Here is a 20,041-nt window from a genome sequence, read left to right on the forward strand (position 1 = left end):
ACAATGGACCTCCTTGAGCCCTACACAAAGTTCCTAACATCCATATTGCAACTGTGGAAAAGCTGTATAGCTGTTTCTAGTTCCGTAACTTTCCAGAGTACAAAGAATAATGCTTGCATAGTCTTTAACCTGATAATGAGACATATATTAAGATTGCTGCCATGACCTTTTAGATATGCTTCTCCGTCAGAGAGCAACACTCCACCTCATCCTAGCTTTATCTTCATATCTGTGTGTGAGTTTATTTTCTAATCCCCCATTGTCCCTCACCTGTACGGTGAGTTTGGCTGTGCTGGATGCGGCAACTCCACTCTCTGGATACAAAATATATACCCCATAGCCATGCCCCCAATGAACTACACCCTCCAGCCACACTCCACCTGCCTCTAGTTACCACTCAGTTAATCCCATCAGTGATAAGTTCACTGATTAGGTTAATGTTACAACCCAATCATTTCTCCTCCAAACCTTCTTGCCTTGTCTCACATGTGAGCTTTTGGGGGACACCTCATAACCAAACCATAATACCATCTGTTATTACACCTCAGTTGTCCACGTAACACAGCTGTGGGTGTACTTTTCTACACATTAGTGAATTTTTTACTCTTCACTGAGCACACTGTACTTTGAACCTGCCATTTCCCTGCACTTAGAATGTCTGTCCCATTAGCTGGTAGTTATTTCCTCCCTTCAGAATTCAACTCAACCCAAAGTCACCACCCTCTGAAGTTCCCCAAAGTCACTAAAGCTAGAGACTCCTCTGCATCCTGAGCACTCTCTACCTTCCTCCACCATGACCTTTAACCCTCTGTAGGGTGATGATTTTGGGGTGCTCAAAAAAATGTCAAATGAAGATAATGGAATACATAGCTAAGCTAATGAGTGACCACTTATAAATATCCAAGCTTAATTTTACTTCAGTTAAATAAGACATTTCAAACTCTGAGTATAATTATCTAATGGGATTGTTAAGTAAATCTAAATGACAGTGGTTTCCATATATGATAGAGGGGACAGAGAGAAGACTTAAGAGTATAGTTGTATGAAATATCAGTGTGATTTTTTTTTTCAAGTGCTGGGGTCAAATGCAGGGCCTAGGGCTAAGTACATGCTCTCACACTGAACTATACTCCCAGCCCCCAGTAAGAATATTTTACGAGTTTGCACACAGAGGCTCTAATCATCTTTTTGAGGAACGTTTTGTTTAATGATCTCTTTCTAATTGCAAATGTAAAAAATAAAAGCTAGGCAAGAATTTAAAATAAAGCAAAGATCAATTAAAGTAGCTACCAAGCATTGGTTGCCTCAGAAAAAATGATCCTATTGAAAACAAAAAAAAATAGGTCGCTAATATAAAGGGTACACTGAATAACTGCTCCATGATACAATAATAACAACTCCATGCTACAGTTGAGGAAACACCCTTTTTCTATTTCACTTTTTCAGACTCACAGAAGAACGAACCAGAAAATGCTGAGAAGTGCCATCATATATATAGAAGATTTTTGATCTTTACTTTGAATCCCCACCAAACATTGTCTTCCTCTTGTCCTCATTTTTCTCATCTTTTTTATTTTGATACATATTCAAAGATGGTAAATATCTTTTAACATTTTGCCTATGCTGAAAAATGCAATGACTATGCAAACATCCTTTTTGAGATGAAGGGTAGGGATTGAATCCAGGGCCTCATGTTTGCTAAGCACATGCTCGACCACTGAGCAAAACCCCTAGTTCCCCACGAACATATTCTTTGAAGTACTTTTATCAGAGATGAAGGGAACAAACTGAATGTTCATAAATTCAACCATGGTTAAATATTCATTGAGTATTTAATGTGATCCAAGCGCTGGGGTAAAAAGAAAATTCAGGCACTGGTAAGAAATGAGGTTTATTCCCCCACCAAAAGTCCTAACCCCAGTAATTCAGAATGTGACCATTCCTGGAGGCAAGGCCTTTAAAGAGGCAATTAAGTAAAAATGAGTTCTTCCAGATGGGTTATCCAACATGACTGGTGTTCTTATAAGAGAAGAAAATGAGGATATAGACACATCCCACGATCATGTGAGGAGACAGGAAAAAAGTTGTACAAATAACAGAAAGACCTCAGAAGAAACAACCCTATGGATGCTGAGCTCTTGGACCTACTACTTCCAGAACTGTGAGGAAAGAAATTTCTGTTTAAGCCTATGGTACACAAAGTACTGTGGTACTTTGTCATGGTAGTCCTAGCAAACTCAAGCAGGCAACTCCAGGCCCTCAAAGCTTAAGTCTAATTGAGGAGACACATATGTAACAGATAAGTGCTATAGTTAAAAAAAAAAAAAAGGTTAAGTAAATAACAAATATTAGTAACAACAGAATTTTGTGCAGTCATTGAAATAATTCTAGAGTGTTTTTAGCAACCTGGGAAATGTTTATAAAAATGTTAAATGAAAAGGAAAACCCAGTTATTCTGTGATAACTTTAAGAAATTAGTTAATAGACAAAGAATAAAAGAAAACACAAAAAAATAATTTTTTGCTATGAGTAAGATCCTTGATGAATTTTCATCTTTTAGTTCTTTATTGCTTCAATGAGAGCAATGATTCAACAGATTTTAAAACATCTAATTTTAAAAGAAAACATGTATAATTTTGCCAAACTACCATCATTTATTGGATATCAAATTTTATTAAATCTTAATTTTGACTTGTAATTAAAGAAAAAAAAACCTGGGTCAAGTGAGAATATTAGCTAGTGGGTACATATTCTCTCTGTGTCTCTGTATTTTACTTCCCAGTGTAGTTCAAGTTTCTGTTTTTGAAAATGCTAAGGGAGTTGTATTCTGAAAGGAATTTCAAAGAAATTTTTGGGACCTAAAGTTTGTTCAAAAATAATCACTAAGAATAAGGCAAGAAATAGAGAAAATAGCATATTTGAATGTGGATTTGAGGAACTATAATCTAAAATGAGGTTCTAGAGCCTCACCTGGCAGTGCATCTAAAACCAGGCTCACTTATAAATATATATATATACTTGTTTATAATATTTATATTTATATACACACACACACACATATACATATCCAAATCAAATTTGCATTCAAAATAAGATCAGGCGAAGTAAGCAGAGGAAATAGCTCTTCATTCCCTCACACAGCGGGAGGGACCCAAGCCTGGGCAATTTCTACAAAGGGCTCAGATGGAACTGACCAGCAAAAATGCAAAGGCCCAGCAGAGCTAGAGGGTCCAACCTGGAACAGAGCAGGTGTTTCCCAGAAAGTTCTACACAACTACAGCTTTCCCAGGCAGCAGTGAAACGGACAGTGATTCTCAGCCACACTTCCACACAAGGCAGAGCCTGGCATAGAAAAGTTAACAAGGGAAACAGCTGCTCCAAAGCTGCCCTAGGTGTTAATCAAGCCATCTCCCAAACTGCAGGAAGGCTTATATCAAAGACCTTAATTTGCCCCAAAGGTCCTGTTTTTACCTTGATTTAACAATTCTCACTGGTAGCAATCTGTTGCCCTCAGCCATGCGAGGCCCCAGGCCTCAGGTTCTGCTGCTCCTGCCAGCTTGCCTTTGGTAGCCCCTCAAGGAGAAAAGCTCCCCAGGAAGGAAATGGAGCTTTATTTTTATCCCAGTTAAAGTCCCTATCCAATCCATTAACAGCTAGATAACCTTGGTCCAGGGCATTTCCTGGAGAAGCTATAACCAGCTGGGGTTAATGAACTCTCCCTACCATTAATTCCTAGGAGAGGCCATTGGCCTGAATTGTTACTTAATTACTCTTCTGTGTACAGCTTCATAAAGCAATGAAATGCCTTCTTTCAGGAAGAAGGGAGATGGTAATGGGGGTCATCAGAGGCCATTAATTTTACAAATAGTTTGTTAGAAACTACAGTATGTTAAGAAGTCACTCTGGCTCACAAATCAACTCAATGTGCTCCTCATTAAGTGAAGAACTGAAACTTCACAGTTTTCTGTGACTTGGACTCACAAAAAGTTTCAAATTGTACAGAATCTGGCCAAAAGGTATATCCGTTCAGGTTATAGATATATATTCTTTATATTCTATAACTGATCTCCTAAAGTTGGCAAGAAAAAACCCCATTGAGCGAATCCAAGATAACACAGATGTTTGTAATAAAAATCTCTTTCAGGTAATTTTTCCAAGTTGTAGAACAATTCTCCCTCTGCAGAACTCTCCTCTTTCCAGACTGGTGGCAGGTGCAGGGAAAAGCTCCACACCTGTCAGTCCTTGCAGTGAAAGCTTCCATCCTCACGTCTCCTCCTGGAGCTCCTGCATCTGCTGGACTCTGTCCACGCTGGCATGCCCCAAAGTCTTTTCTTGTCCACCAAGCCTTGTCACACATCTATAGTGCACTTTCAGGTTTGGGAATGTCACAGGAGAAGAGATGTCTCTAGAAAATGGTCCAAGAAGTTCCCAGAAGGGAGGGGGAACTCAACTCAGGAGCAGTGGGTTTCTTGACATACATGATGGAAAAGAATTTTCGCACATGCCAGTCAAAGGCACAGACAGAGGTTTATTTAGGAAAGTAGATACACATTCAAGAGAGAATGGGAGCCATCTGGAGAATGAGAAGCCCCTTCTTGGGCCAAGGGTCCAATATTTAGAGAACGGCTGTAGTTAGGGGCCAGACTGGAGGTGAAGCCAGAATGGAGCCACTCAATTTCATGCATTTTCCCTAGGCTTGCACATTTCCCTCACTTTACAAGGGCGTGGGCCAAGGACAAGTCACTCAAAATTTACAACTGTTTTCTGCATCTCCATGTCTCTTGGACATTTCCTTAAGACTCAGTATATCTCTCTCCTTATCCTGAATCCCTATCTCAGGAATGTTCAGCCACCTTCTCTATATAATCCAATTTAAAATTGCAAAATACACACACACACACACACACACACACACACACACACACCACCTTTCCTTTCACTCTCTTCACTTGTTTCTTCACAGCATTCTCCTTCTAATATGAAATAAAATTAATTCACTTGCTTATTCTGTGAATGTCACCCTTGCATCCCTTCACAACCACTACCATCACTACCACCGCACACACATACGCCTTGGAGTATAAACTCCACAAGGGCAGGTGTTCTGTTCACTCTTTCTCCCTACTGTTTATAATAGTGCCTGGCAGACAGGTGATCTTTCAGTGTTTTGATGTTTGCTGAATGAATGAGTAGTTAGACTCATTCTGCTAGCCACAACACCCAGAATTCTCATTTTAGTCACAGTTGAAAAGAATAAAGCCAGAGAAATAAAAGATGGGCTTCCCCTTTGTATGACCTAGAAGTTAGATCCACTGAACCTACAGCTGCTTAGGGTGAACTTGACCATGAAAGTCAGGCACTCATGGAAGAAGCACTGACTCTGCACAAATGGTGAGAATCTGATGCCACATTCCATTGTGACATGCTGCCCCACCCATCCAATGGCAATGGCAGAATCATGGCATCCTCAGAAGGTTCTGAGATTCTATTGGATGATTCCAGTGGGAAAAGATTAGACTCTTCAGAAGCTAATTGACTAGGGCAGGATCAGGAAGACAATATACACCAGAAGGAAGGTAGAGTTGTAGAAGAAATAGAGAAAAAGAGAAAACCAAGGGACTGAGAGAGACAAATAATTTACTTCAACTTGCTTTTCCAAGCCCTCTTTAATAATCTCTTTAAAAATTTTAATATCTGGAAACTCTTGTGAGGCCAGGTAAGAGAGCAGAGATGACTATTCAGGGCAGTGATGCACATACATCCATGCCCTTGGGGCCTTAAGGAAAGCAACTGCATTTAGAGAAAAAGGGACTTAAGAACAATTGATAACCTCTATTTCTTCCTAGATCTTGTATAAGTTTCAAAATGGATCTGTATGCTAAGCCATCGTGAACGTATCTGCTGGCAGGATGTATGTTGGATTTTCCAGCATTGTCCCCGCATCCACACGGTTTCCTTACTCAGGCAGAAGAAACAGGGCTTTGTTGTGGCCAAATTAGGGGTATTGGAGGGAGAAAACCAGTTAGTTCCTATTTGGGGGAACCCCATCTCACTGTGCTCCATGAATGGATCTGTTTCCAAAATTCATTAGAAATATCTCTACTGGAATTTTAGGTAATCTACAATGGAAGAATGCAAGGAAGATCAGCTAGATTATGAGTAAGTAATTGTGATTATGAAGGCTCCATCCAGGCATCAAGATGTGAAGCAGTTTTGCTAGTGAAACCTTCATTTGTCTTCTACACTCCCTTTCCCTTCTGCTTCCCTCCATCCATTTACACTACACCCTTCCCAAGTACTTCATTCCTTCATTTAGCAGTAACTATTGTAACTTCCCCATCCAAGTCAGTTCTCCCAAGATAGGACTTTATTTTCCAATATCATACTTCATTCCTACTCAAAACAAAAGTCCCGGATGGCCTTCATACCCTATTTCTGGTTAAATACTTCAGAGACAGATGATGAATCAATTTACATAAAAGAAAAGTTTATTGGAAGACTCCCATGGGCCAGGTACCCTTTCTAGACAATTCCAAAGTTACCATCATCTCATTCAAATGTATTTCAAAACAAGATATTTATATTCTGTACCAGGAGCAAATCTGTATGTGGTCAATGGAATGGCTCTCATGGTAGAGTCTCACACATTCTGGTAGGCAAGTGGAAAAGAAGTGGAGGTAGGAGGAAGGGGAAAGACAAGCCCTACCATGCTGTTGGAGATCTCATTTGTCTCTGTGTAAATCCAGTCCAGCCAGATCTGATAAACCAGGTGCCTAGATAAAAATACTTAATAAAAGTGTATTGCATGAGCAGGCTTTGTGAACAATTTAAGAAAAGGTTGCCAAGGGAAACAATTCTCTCCAATATAAGAGCCTATTTAAGGAAGTAAAGCTTCTCATTAAACCAGAGTGGAGGTGCATTATTATCTTGAGCATTTAGGAGTAGAAAGCCTAGGAAAGCTGTCCCTTGAGAATTATTGAAACAAATTGTGAAGCATGATTTGAGAAATATAATTTCTCAAGAATGAAAAATATGCTCCCAGAAAAAGCAAGATTGATGAACTACTTATCTTCTAGATATTCCCTTTGGTTCAATGACTATTGATCTTAAAATAACTGGCCCTTGTTCATTTTGGGGCTGAGTCTATAGGTCAGAGAAAATGGAAATCTTAAGATTGGCCCAGTCAAAGAGGAATATTATCAGTTTGAACATGGACCTTGAAAAGGATATGCAGAGAATAGATGAAGCAAATCAGGAACTTCTTCTCAAAATCCAAGAGAAAGAAACTGAGATTCAGAGGTGAGTATTAGAGTTTCAGGAGGAAAGTCTTCACTCCAAAGAGAGGGGTGGAGAAGAAGAAACAAAACTGAACTTTCCTACTTGCTCTGGGGACATGTAGCTTGTGAAACAAAAAATTTCTTCTCTTTTTGGTATGTCTGAGGCTGGAACACAGAAATGTAGCAAGCTTCAAATAGATTACTTAAGAACTGGATAATATTTACCAAAGTTGGGAGGACATTAGGGTGTTGGGCCTGGGAATCAGTCAGATCTTACTCTTCAGTCTTTGGAATTCAATCTAATTCTATGGATCCAGTAAAGAAGGATTTCCAACTTGTATATCATCACTGAAGTTCCCTTCTAACTGGTGTCTGTGTTTTATCAGTTCTGAAACTGCCAATCATGGGTCCTTACAGAGCGTGCTTGTGTCATCCAGGCTGGAAAATGAGGTCACCCAGACCAGAGATGCTGCAGAAGATGAGGAGTGGGAGAAGGAAAACTGTGCCACCATAGAAAGGGAAAAAGCCTTGCAGGAGGTGGAGGAAGAAACAGCCAGACTTGTAAGTGGGAAACGAGGAAACACCATTCAATAGGTCTCATTCCCAAGCCTATCCTTCATCGACTGTCAGCTGAGCTGGTCTCCCCTTTTCACACATGATGAATTGTTAACTCAAAAATTCACGTCCATGCTTGCAAGGGAACGTGTGGAAGGCAGGGTTTCTCTGATGATGGTGAATATTGGGAAGCCCCACAGGTTGGCATCTATATCCCTGGTGAGCTGGTGTATACTTCACCTTCGTTTGATCTCAAGATCTACTTACGTTATGCAAGTAAGATTGGGTTACTGCAGGAAAACATTACTGGGGCGAAATGAACAGTCAGCTGAATAAGAACAAATGGTGGTGTACACCTACAGACTTACATCTCTGCTTTCTCCCCCTAGGAAAGGAAGAATGAGACTCTGGTCCACAGTATAACAGAACTTCAAAGAAAGGTGGGGTGGGGCTCCATGTTCCCAGTACCCTCAAGCATCCCCTTTCAGCAAGGAGGCAAGGGAGGGAAAATGATCGTGAAGGAACCCATGTGTCAAAGAGGCCTAAGCTTGGAGTAGGTACCACCTCTGACCCACTGTCCAAAGGCCAAGGCTCATGACCTAAATGCCATGGATTTTCTCTGCAAGCATGAGGTGAAAAGAGTGAATGAGGTATTTAGAGATCCCATGAATTCTTCATTCTATCCCAAGAAAATGGATTCCAGCTGACATGTCGTGACTGGGATCTTTATGATGAGAGGTTATTTTTACTTCCAATGGAGAGTTTAAAACACACAACTAACTTAAGCCCCAAAGATGTCCTCTTATTTCTCCAACGATTTCCTCCATCTCAACCCCTCTTCAGATTGCACAGGGCTTTCTAGGATTACCCTGCTCTCTGACTCAGGCCTGCAACCCTGAGTAGCCCAGCAAGTCCTCTTGCCTTGAGTGGACACTAGCTCTGCTGAACAACACAAAGTGGGAAGGAGATAGAGGTAGAGCAGAGGTATGTCCGTGGGACACTAGGTATTTCCCAAGGGACCATCTCCCGGCAGCTTTCATCAAACCAAAGTGACTGATTCACACCCACTAGAGGGTGCCTTTGTTTTCATTAATCAAACGCATGCTTTTATTTGAGATGTATTTCTTATTCAAAACTACAGCTTACCAGGAAATCCCGAAAGAAAAACAGGCAAGAAGAAGGCGACCAGGATGGAACCCCAGAAGAGTCAAAGGTAAATGAAAAAGAAATCCTGAATGGGTTTGGACCACAAAATAAGCTACCAAGTTGGAAACAGTTGTCAAAATCTTGATAAATTATTTGTATTTTTTTGTTCATATACAGCTTAAGCCTGAGCCACTGAGTGCCAATCTTTCCTCCTTTGCCCCTAGTAAAGAATTTTTGATGCCTGAATTTTTTGTTCTCTCTTCTATTAGAAAGAACATGGCAGTCCCCCATTCTCCACACACACACACACACACACACAAAAAAAAAAAAAAAATATATATATATATATATATATATATTGCACTTGAGGCAACCGGAGTCCCTCATTTAAATCCTAGCTCCAGCATTTAATTTGGTGTGTGAATTTGGGCAATTTAATCGCTTCCTCCCAATCTCAATTTGAGAATTAAATGAGACTGTGGTGTATGTAATATACTCTTTCCTTCTTTGGATGACTGAACCCTCATAAGTCACACAATTTTAAAGTAGTTGTTTTAAAAATCTGGCTGAGGTATGTGTATGAATTCATAAAGGAAAAACTAGGATTTGTAAGTCTACTGAGTGTTGTTAGTGTTTCCAATCCAAAAGAGGAGTTATTCAATTAGTCACTCAAATATTTAATGATTCTACTTCCTAATCATACAACATACAATGCTTAGTATTTCTCTAATTGTGTTCCAGAGCTCAGAGCCTGGAGCCAACCACAACCCATCTGATCAAAAGACCAGAATTAGAGACTGTTTTTAATTCAGAAAGCAGATAAAATTAAGCAAGCAGATAAAATTCTTTCTTGACCCTTTCTCCAGAATTACATGTCTGTCCTTATCTAATTTCTCTTTACCTTCTAAAGCCCACAATTCAGAGTGTGTATGAAGCCTCTGAAGAAATGTATACACTGAAAATAGAAGCAGAAAATGCAAGTATATAGTATTATTCCCCTACCTCCTCCTGGCCAATTTAGTATTGGTGATCACAAAAGCAAAAAGTCTGAAGTCACAAAGTAGGTTTGCTGGGCTGTGTTCATCCAGGAAACATATCTGGGAAGAAAGAAATCAGAGTCTGAGGATGCATCAGGAAGAAATTGGTGTTTGGACTAGAAAGGGTTGGGAACACTTTCAGGGCTTAAGGGCTAAGGTTCACTGGGAAGGGGCTAGAAGGCAGGTGGGAAGGACAGCCCCACCAAGAGCACTCCAGCTATCCTGGAATCATCTGGATCTCACAAACAGCCCCTCCACACAAACCCTCAGGCTCCCCAACACCCTCAGGATGGCGCCTCTCTCAGTCCCTTGACCTCTCTCTGACCTCTCTCAATCTCTCTAAGGCTTGGACAGCTCCTCTTTTCAGGACCCAGCTCTTTCCCACCTCAGGACCTTTGCACGAAGCTGTGCCCTCTCCCTGATTACACCCTTGCCACCCGTCTGCAAAGGTGTGTCCTCAGGGAGTTCCTCACCTCCAGGCTTTATTCTTACTATAGCCTCAGAATTATCGAGAATGATGGGATGGATTGTATGTCCCTGGAGGGGACCTCAGATAGGATGGCGGGCTTTCCAGGACCTCCTCCAAAGGCTGGGATTTCTGGTGAAAGGAAATCCAGCCCCTGCCCCTGGCTGTGTTTGCTGTATATCTGCAGCTGTCAGAAGACAAATTTTCTTCCAAGGTCACTGATTTTGCCCAGAACAGGTTTTTCTGAAGGTAATCCCCAGCCGGAACCCAGTGGTATCACATTAGGTCTTAGTGTGCTGGTTATGTCAGCCAAGCTGAGTTGACAGATGATAAAGTCCCAGACGTTGTCACAGCCACCACCACTATTTTTGCTGGCAGCAAGTCAGCCCAGGTCTAAGGAGTTTTAGGATATTATTAACCCTTTGAAACACCTGTTCTGTAAATTCCCAGGTGGTATCTCTAATTACATGAAATGTATAGCATCTCTTTTGCTTCTGTTCCTCTGCTGGCGATCGGTTCGCCAGCCTACTGGGGTCCTAGTTCAACCTCTATGACTCACACCACTGACTTGAAACTATAGCCCCAGAACATCTGGCTGATGGACCCCAGATGTAATTGTTGGGACGGAGGGTGCGGGGGTGGATATCTGTTCAAAGAGTCCAGATGTCAAACAATGGTACCTAGATGAAAGCAGAGCTGAGAAGAGGAAGGATGGTATATCTGCTCTACCTTCAAGACACATAATCACTGCACACACCCTCCCAGTTAATGTTACTACTACCCTTCTGCAAGCCACCATAACCTGGATGACAGAGGTCACCTCATAACTCATCCTCCAGCTTCTACACTTACCCCTACAAAATCCATTTTTCAAGCACAGAAAAAAAAAATTTTTTTAAATCACAAATCAGTTTTTATCTTTACATTGCAAGCCCTCTCCTGGCTTCTCATTGTAATTGGAAGAACCAAACCCTTTCTAGAAATTACATGGTTCTATACAACTTAATGTCCCATCTCTTTGCCTACAAACCAGACCCCTCTGCTTCATACACACCAAATTTATGTTACTTCCTGCTCTTGGCTTTTACAAAAACCTCCCCATGCAACACATTTCTTCCAAATCTCCATTTGGCTGATATTTACTATTTAGATTTCAACTCAAGAGAAGCTTTCTCCAAGACCCTTTCACATCATCCTCTCACCACCATCATTACCTCTTGTCACATTGTTCTGATTTTAACTCCTTCATAGCACATGCCATTATCTTGTTAACTTATCTGTTATGTCTCCCAACAAGAATGTCAGTTGTCAGGGAGGAGGGCCATCTGCCCTGTTCTCCACTAGAGCCTCAGCACTACCGGTCCCCTGCCCACTTCACATTAGCATAGTGGTGGATACAAAATAGTCTTTAACTGAATATGTAAGGAAATAAGAGAGGAAGAAGGAAGATAGAGATGGATAAAGAAGTAAGCAAAAGCCTTGGATTCTGACTAGCTATTAAAGGTGAAAGAAAGAGCAAAATTTTCAAGACTGACATTATTTCCAAGAGAAATAGCTAAGTAAGAGAAAGAAGTTAAGAATATAAGTTCAGGAATGAAGTTTGCACCAGATAAACACTAGGTGTGGAAGGGCATGTTCACCAAGCAGTCACAAAGAGCACTGGATGTTTAACTCCTCCATCAGACAGACATCTGAAATTATGGCCTGATGCTCTTCAGCAGCCTGGGAGTGCAGCTATAAGATAACATGCCATTCCTGAACAGTTTTCTCCTTGCTAAGTTACCCATCTCCTTTCTGTTCTATAGGTTAAGTTACAACAGCTGGAAGCTTCCTGTGCAGACCAAGAAAAGGAGCTGGTCAAGGTAACCACAGGGACTTCAGTGTTCCTTCTCCTCAAGAAAGGAAGTTTGATCCTGTCAGATAATCTAATGTATTCCTCAAGTGATTGACAAATAATCAGGTTCCATACTCAGGACTAGAAGGTAGTAAGAAAAGGAAGCTGACTGCAACCCCCTAGGTTACCTTCACTTAAACACGTTTTGCAAGACACACTCTCATCATCTGCATCTTCTGCATATGTAGCATCCCTCTCCAACTACTCCCAGATAATTCCTATTTGAAGTGTAAGCTATGGTGTGTTTATCCTCAAAAAGGTGAAATGAATGCATGTGTACAGAAAGAAAAAAGATATCTAGAATATTTTGGTCCAGTGACATAGGAAGAAACATGCACAGTCTTGTTCTTATAGAAAAACATTGAAATTTCAGATCCAATTTTGGTTTCCCAGGTAATGGAAGATTATGCATTTGTGGCCCGGCTCTGTGAAGATCAAGCCCTCTGCATAAAGGTACAGCTTCTTGAGAAAGGGAAACAAAAGGGTTTAAGGTACAGAATGAAATGGAACCAGGCTGTTGTAAGAATGCTATCTAGAAGAATTTTAGCTCTTCAAGACAGTACTGAAAGGGCCTTTGAGGTCTTCAACACCCTACTACCAATGTCACACTATTGTCCCCTGACTCCTGGCAATTGCCATCCTGCTTTCCCCGTCTCTGTGTTGTTAGATTAATAAGGAGCACTTCTGCTGTTTCTGATGCCATTCACCACAAGAACCTTCCCAGTGGAGAGACTAGCGAGGGAGCTGGAGGAGAGGTGGGTGGGGCCTATGAAAGCAGAGCAAGTGGCGCAGGAATACCTACCATCCATGTGACCACTGTAAAACTAAGTGCTGTGTGCTTGGAAAAATCATAAAGCATCTAAGTAGTAACTGTGACTTCTTTGATTTCTCTTTGAAGAAGTACCAAGAAACTTTGAGGAAAATAGAAGAAGAACTAGAGACTCGATTCCTTGAGAGAGAAGTGTGAGCGTTGGCAAACAAAGGAACATCCTGGTTTAGTGGTAACTCCATCTCTGCCTGAGTCAGAGCAAACATCCTCAGCCCAGTTCCCATCTGGCATTGAAAGAGCCCAATGCCACATGCTTCCCCTCTGTTAGTGATCGGTCGAGCTCCGCTAGACCACAGCGACTTTAAAATTCCTGTCTTAAAAGACTGCAGAAACACATCTCCCTTCATGCTTTTATCACATTATCACATTATTATTTGGGCTTATATTATGAGCAGAAACGTGTATTTTAAAAGGTGTCAGTGGCCTAGAACCTTGACAAGTAGGATATTCCTTATATTTTTCATAGGAATGCTTGAAAACTAATATCGTCCTCACTTTCCCCAAACATACCAAACCCAACCACATGAGATAGATGTGAAACTCATCTCTGGACAGACTACAGTTACCAAATCATGAAACTCAGAAATGAACACTGTATTGATCATTAGAAGTCAGAAATGACAAGGAAAGTCTCCCAAAAAAAATATTTCCTGAGTTTTTCAAGAGTAATAAATGGTATGAAACCAAAACCAAAAATCTTACCTCTGTTTCTTGAACCTCTTTGGAAGTTAAATCTTAACTCAGTCATAAAGTATTTCTATTTATTAAATATTCTTGGATCGTTGAATCAAGAGCAAGAAACCAAAACTGCATACAGCCTCTAAATAGGCCAAGTAAAAACTGGGGCCTAGAAGTCAGGGTCCTAGGACTTGGAGGTCCTCGCCACTAAAGGACACCAATAGAACTCTCTGTGCTATCCAATAAGTGGCCACTAACATGTGACTGCTGAGCACCTGAGAGATGGCTAGTGTGACTGAGTCTGAATTTTTCTTTAATTAAGTTACATAGCCACAGGTAGCCACAGGCTACAACACTGGGCAGAGCAGCTTTGGAGGCTGTTTTTAAATACCCACTCAATAGTATGAATATTTGAATACTTCCTTCAATCCCTTTCTTGGCTCTTTTCCCTCTAGATCAAAAGTCTTAAGCATGGACTCTGTGAGAAAAGAATATAACAGTAAAAATATTGAGGTAAGCACCCATTTCTTTTTCAGCTCCTCTCAGTGTCATTGCCTTTTAAAGGGGTTTTCAAAAGTTATAAGCCACCAAACACATGCATTTTCCAAGAATTACCAACCATAATTCTAAAGCATCCCACTGCTAAATAAATGAACAAGATGCTAAAAAAACAATATGCTTTCCTCTCTTACAGTCATGCAAACGACACGTTCTCAAAAAAATAGACTAAGACATAAGAGTATTCAGAATGGGAGCAAGAAGGAACATTAATAGAAAGGAGGCCAATAAATGCCACACACAATGATAGAGCTCTTTCCCGCGGACCCTCACATTGTCTGAAGTCTTTTACAGCACAAGCATCCATCATCATCTAACCAGGATCAACCTGTCGGTTAAAACACATAAGACCATTGCTTCTTTATGGTACAACTTCATTGTGCCATGTTTAACATCATGAAGTCACCAGCTCACGAGCAAAGGCCTGAAAGAGGCATTGTTCCCAATGTAGAGCAATAGCCCTTATGGCCTGCTTGATGTCTTATAGCAGCAAGCACACAGGGTTAAATGATAAACTTTCATTGGACTTTTATTTTGTAGTTTATTGACTTCAAAGTCAAAGTTGACTATTACCAAAAACTTTATGCAGTCAAGTTAAATGGTAATTTCAGAAAAAAAAAACTCATCTCTTTCTTAAAAGAAAATATCAACCATTGGCCATTGTTCTGAGATCCTCCAGATGCTCAGAAAATGATAGACCATCTCCATGATGATCATGGTCCCCATTGTTCTCGTCCCCAAGCTTGCACATTCCACTCAGCAAATGAGACTCTTGAAATTAACTGAACCAGCCTTCTAGAACCAAGCTTAGCATGCTGCACCACCTACACTCATGGCTCATCAAAGTATTTCTTCTAACTAGCGATCAGAGAAAAGTAGAGCTATCTTCAGCAAGCTTATCAAAGTCACATGGTGGCTCAGTGACTAAAGACATTAGAGCAATGTGATAGAGGGGCTGGCTGCCTGAGCAACTGCCTGACACACCTCATAGTCTAATAGAGCGAGCTCTAGGACTCAATTTGTAATCCAGAAAGATTATTTCTAATTCTAATTCTGTGAGCTTCATTTCCCCAACCTTAAAATGTTATCATAATTTCACAAGTAAATTAAAAAGACAATGAAATAACTGAGAAAACATCTTGGAAGGCAGATGCCACAGATATCCAGAATATATCCTCATTTTTAGATGTTTATAGTTTTTAAAACTTATATCTTAGTATGTTTGTGTGGTTTTCATGGCCTGTAAGCCTTTCTAAGATCACAGGCTAAGCTGAAGGTAGACTTGTACAGTTTTGAGGACCAAGAATGTGGAGTCAGAGGACCCAGTTTTCAGACCTGGCCCAGTCATTTGATAACTATATGATCTTATACAACATACTTTACCTTTGTGTTCCTCCATTTATTTATAGCAGTATGTAAAATGATAATAAAAATAATAATATATAAGAAATTCATCTTTGAAAATTACATGTGCTTATATATATGACAAAATTTTGTAAAATGTTTTCTAAAATTAATTTTTAACTAATGACTCACTGAATTTTATTTGGCAGTGATAACTTCCAAATTTTGCTTAGTTATCAGTATCCTTTCTTCTTGTTTTCCCAGTATAATTCTATCCAAAAAAGAGCAGCTTTGTTCAGTAAAAGGTAAGCAAAATATCTTCAAGTAAGATATTTTCCTGGAAAACTAGGGGCTCCAGTAACCATCCTGGCAGAGAGCAAAGCCTAGACAAGGAGACATTTGTACACAGAGAGAGTCAAGTTAGCACACCAGAATCATTGACTACATTCCTCAGTTCTAATGTTGAGTTCTTTGTCCCAAAGCAACAAACAAGCTCAACTTCCCAGTATTAGAAACCAACAGCCTAGTAATAATGAGGAACAAGAATCACCTGGAAGAGATATGACAAATCTCAGATTTCCTCTCTCTGACAATTTGAGTTAGCTTGAGGCAAGTGGTTTCCCAGTGGCATCATCCCAGTTTGGAAATGGGGAGAGAAAACCCAGAGAAAATAACTGTGAAAAGAGCACCAAATAGTATCCAGCACATAATCATTGCTCAAAAATGCTTGTTAAACTGAATAAGAATTCAAGATTCAAACACCTGAGTGGATATTGGTCCTGAGGGAATCACTATGCTCGCAAAGTAAAATTGGCATTCAAGAAACCCCTATGTTTTTAAGAAAAGGTTAAATTATGTTCAATATTAGCTGTTAAGAAGACATACAGAAACATATTCAAAGAGGTATGAAATATGATTTAGAGTTCCTTCAAAATGGTTAACATAAAATTACTGGTGCTTAAAGGTCAGCTCCAATTGTCTGGAAGTTTGCTTAAGGCAGATACCCCTTCTTACCAGATAAGTAAAGTACTATATATTCCAATATGCCTACATACGACATCTCTGAAATAGCCAGCAGGATTCCACACATTCCCTCCAGAACTCCTAGGCTCTCCTCATATGCTGTAACACCAGAGCCCAGCATAGAATCTCCTAGGATAAGGCCCGTGTGCCTTAAAGAGAATTCAATTCAATTCCAAACTCCCCAAAGGGTTTTTCATATAATTGAATAAAATGATCCCCAAATGTACTATATTTGGAAGAGTAAAGGATCAAGAATAACCTGGATAATTTTAAGGATCATGGATTGGGGAACATTCATTTCTTCTAGATATCAGGACTTACTGTGAAGCTGTAGTAATGACAAGAGTGTGATGTTGGCACAGGAATTGGAAAATTGACCAGTGGAACAGAGTAAGGGCTCAGAAACAGTGCACACAGAGCACTTTGGCATGTGACCATGATCATGTCAGTAGGAATAGCAGGGAGGAGGAAGAGTTATCCATGTGAAGAAAAATCTAGATGGATCACTATATACAATATATATAAAAAGCAAGTCCAGATGTGTTAAAGACTTAAATGTCAAAACAAACAAAAATCTTTAAAACTCTATTACTTATCTCTTGCTGCACAATGAATTATCCCTAAAACTTAAAATAACGACTTCAAATAACAAACATTTATGATCTCATGGTTTCTGTGGGCTGGAGATCCGTGATCTGCTTGGTTAAGTGGGCCTAGCTCAGGGTCTTCCATGAGGTTAGATTTAAGATGTTGATCAAAGTTGCAGTCATTTGAAGGCTTGGCTGGGGTTGGAGGTTCTAACTCCAAAGTAATTTACTCACACATCTGGTAAGTTTTTCAAGTAGTTGGCAAGAGGCCTCTGTTCCTCCCCATATGGACCTCTCCAGGGGGCTGCTTAAGGGTCCTCACAGCTGGCTTCCTCTGTTAGTAAGGAAGAAGCTGTTGTGTAGGCAAGGAAGCCACACACTCATTTCCTCAGTATTCTATGTTTTAGAAGTCAGTCATTAAATCCCATCCACACTCCAGTGGAGAGGTATCTCTTGAAGGGAAGGGCAATAAAGAATTTGTAGACATATTTTTTAAATTACCAAGACTTTTAATAGAAAATATAAGTATCTTTCCAGCCTTGGGGTACAAAATTATTTTTTAAACAAGACAGAGAAAGCATTGATTCTAGTTAAAGAGAAGGCTGGCAAACTATATTAAATTGAGAACTTTTTTTCCTTTAATACCTTGGAGCAAGTTATAAAGTTGGGGGGACATAAAGCATTACATAAATGAAAATGGATTGATGAAGATCATATAAAGAACTCCTATAAATCAATAAGAAAAGCTCAAACTACCTAGTAGATAAATGGGCAGAGGAAACACATAAGATCTATAAACCTATGAAGAGATGTCCAGCATCATTGCAGATCAGGGAAATGCAAATTAAGACCAAATAAGGTATTACTTTACACCCATTTGTTTGGCAAAATGTTAAAAATCTGATAACAGTAAGTGTTGAAGAGCAGGTGGCTCCCAGAAACGCATACCTTGCTGATGGCATAATTTCGATGCGACTGCTTTGGAAAACAATTTGCCAAAACAAGCAAAATAATAATAATAATAAAATGAGATTATTTTAGATAGTGATAAATGCTACCAAGAAAATAAAACACAGAGATTCACAAGGCTGGTGTGCAGGTAGGGTTGTCAGGAAAGAAGCCGACAATTGATGGGGAGACACTGGGATTTCGAGGAGCCAGACGAGTGCTCCGGTTTGGCTTCTTGTCTGTTCCAAGTCTTCTGGCCGCTGGTTAACAGCTGCTTGGCTTTCTCCTTTCAGGGTCTTTCGCTATCTCCTTTTCACCACGCTGTTTTTCATCAGACTGCTGGGATACATGTTCTTCCACTTGAGTTTCATAAATCCAGATCTCCTTGTCAACCTACTGCCCAAACTCCTGAACAGGGGCATCTTGTGGAAGCTGAGATGCTTCCTCTTTCCATCTCTCACACTGGAGACAGAGGACATGTTACCTCACTGATCCCAAGAGGCATCCTTGGACAACGGAGGGCAAGTGGGACGTGCCCACAGAAGGGAGATGGCGGAACATGTGCAGGGAAGTCTTCCTCAGGTTTTCCCTCGAGGTGTGCCTACATGACTACCTTCTCTCTCCATATCATTTTTCTAAGATTAACCTTGCCCAGTAAAGCGCTCTCTCAACAGGTTTCTGTGGCTATATGGATGAGCTAAATAGTTCCTGATAGTAAACAAACCTGGCCATCTTTTGGAATTCTATAGAAGCTAAGCAAAGTTAGAGTTGGTCGTGAATCTCTAAAATCTGGAGATTGAGTCCCTGAAGCACAGAAGTTTGCTCACTGCTTATACTGGAACGCTCAGGTTATAAGGAACTGCAGCTTAAGCCAGTTTCTTTATATATATGTGTGTGTATGTATGTATATATATATATATATATATATATATATATAACAAAATTTATATATATATAACAAAAAATTATGAATAGAATCCAGCCAGCTTCAGTCAAGGCTAGATAACAGAAGCCTCAAAACAATGTCATCAGGGCTTCTTATTTTTTTCTCTTTGGCTGAGCAGCCTCCTTTTAGTGCCAATAGCCTAGATTGTATCCTACTTGATTAGCAACCTTAGCAGAATAACAGTAGCTCCAGCATGAAGTCCAAAAAGAACACACACTAGCCTATCTGGGGTCAGTTGCCTATCCTTGTTCCACAATAAATGTGGCCAAAAGGATGGGAGTTCTGATTGGTTAAGCAGGAGTTGGTATCCAACTCTTTATTAAGGGACAGGAGAGGAAAAGGGAGAGGAAAGAGATAGGATTTTCCCCACCTGAATTATATGAAATGTGTTTTCCACAGCAAAAGAGGCTCTGTTCCCAGAGAAAAGGAAAGGAATGCTGAAGTCATTAAAGTCTAGTGATTAAATGAACTCTTAAAGCTGTAGCTCACTTTATGTCTTTCTACCAGCAAAAGTTACAATTTCTCAAGGTCATAGATTGAGATACTGAAAAATTACTTCAAAGAGCTCAGTCTAAGGATGATGTAATTAATCAGGTCTCTAGAACTATAGTAAACAAGGATTCTAAATCATGACCACATAAACTGCCTCACAAACTCAGGGTAACATATTTGTCCACACCTTTTATTTTTATAATTAAAATCATTGGAACACCCACATGTCTTATTAAAAGGATGTATTCAAACTCCCTCCAG

General features: G+C 40.1%; 1 protein-coding gene across 1 annotated transcript; it reads left to right on the forward strand.

Annotated features, from left to right (window-relative positions):
* Positions 1–5,477: 5,477 nt before the first annotated feature.
* TMCO5A (transmembrane and coiled-coil domains 5A) lies at positions 5,478–18,834 on the forward strand (the record flags this gene model as incomplete). The annotated part of the gene is made up of 12 exons (XM_079125969.1): positions 5,478–5,584; positions 6,119–6,159; positions 7,150–7,299; positions 7,715–7,838; positions 8,222–8,272; positions 8,974–9,045; positions 12,287–12,343; positions 12,769–12,828; positions 13,274–13,338; positions 14,338–14,395; positions 16,049–16,089; positions 18,636–18,834. The coding sequence occupies exons 2-12, from the start codon at positions 6,125–6,127 to the stop codon at positions 18,832–18,834; spliced, it is 912 nt and encodes a 303-aa protein (XP_078982095.1). The 5' UTR covers positions 5,478–5,584; positions 6,119–6,124.
* Positions 18,835–20,041: the final 1,207 nt, after the last annotated feature.

This window comes from Sciurus vulgaris (assembly GCF_902686455.1).
Source record: "Sciurus vulgaris genome assembly, chromosome: 2".
Classification (NCBI taxonomy): domain Eukaryota; kingdom Metazoa; phylum Chordata; class Mammalia; order Rodentia; family Sciuridae; genus Sciurus; species Sciurus vulgaris.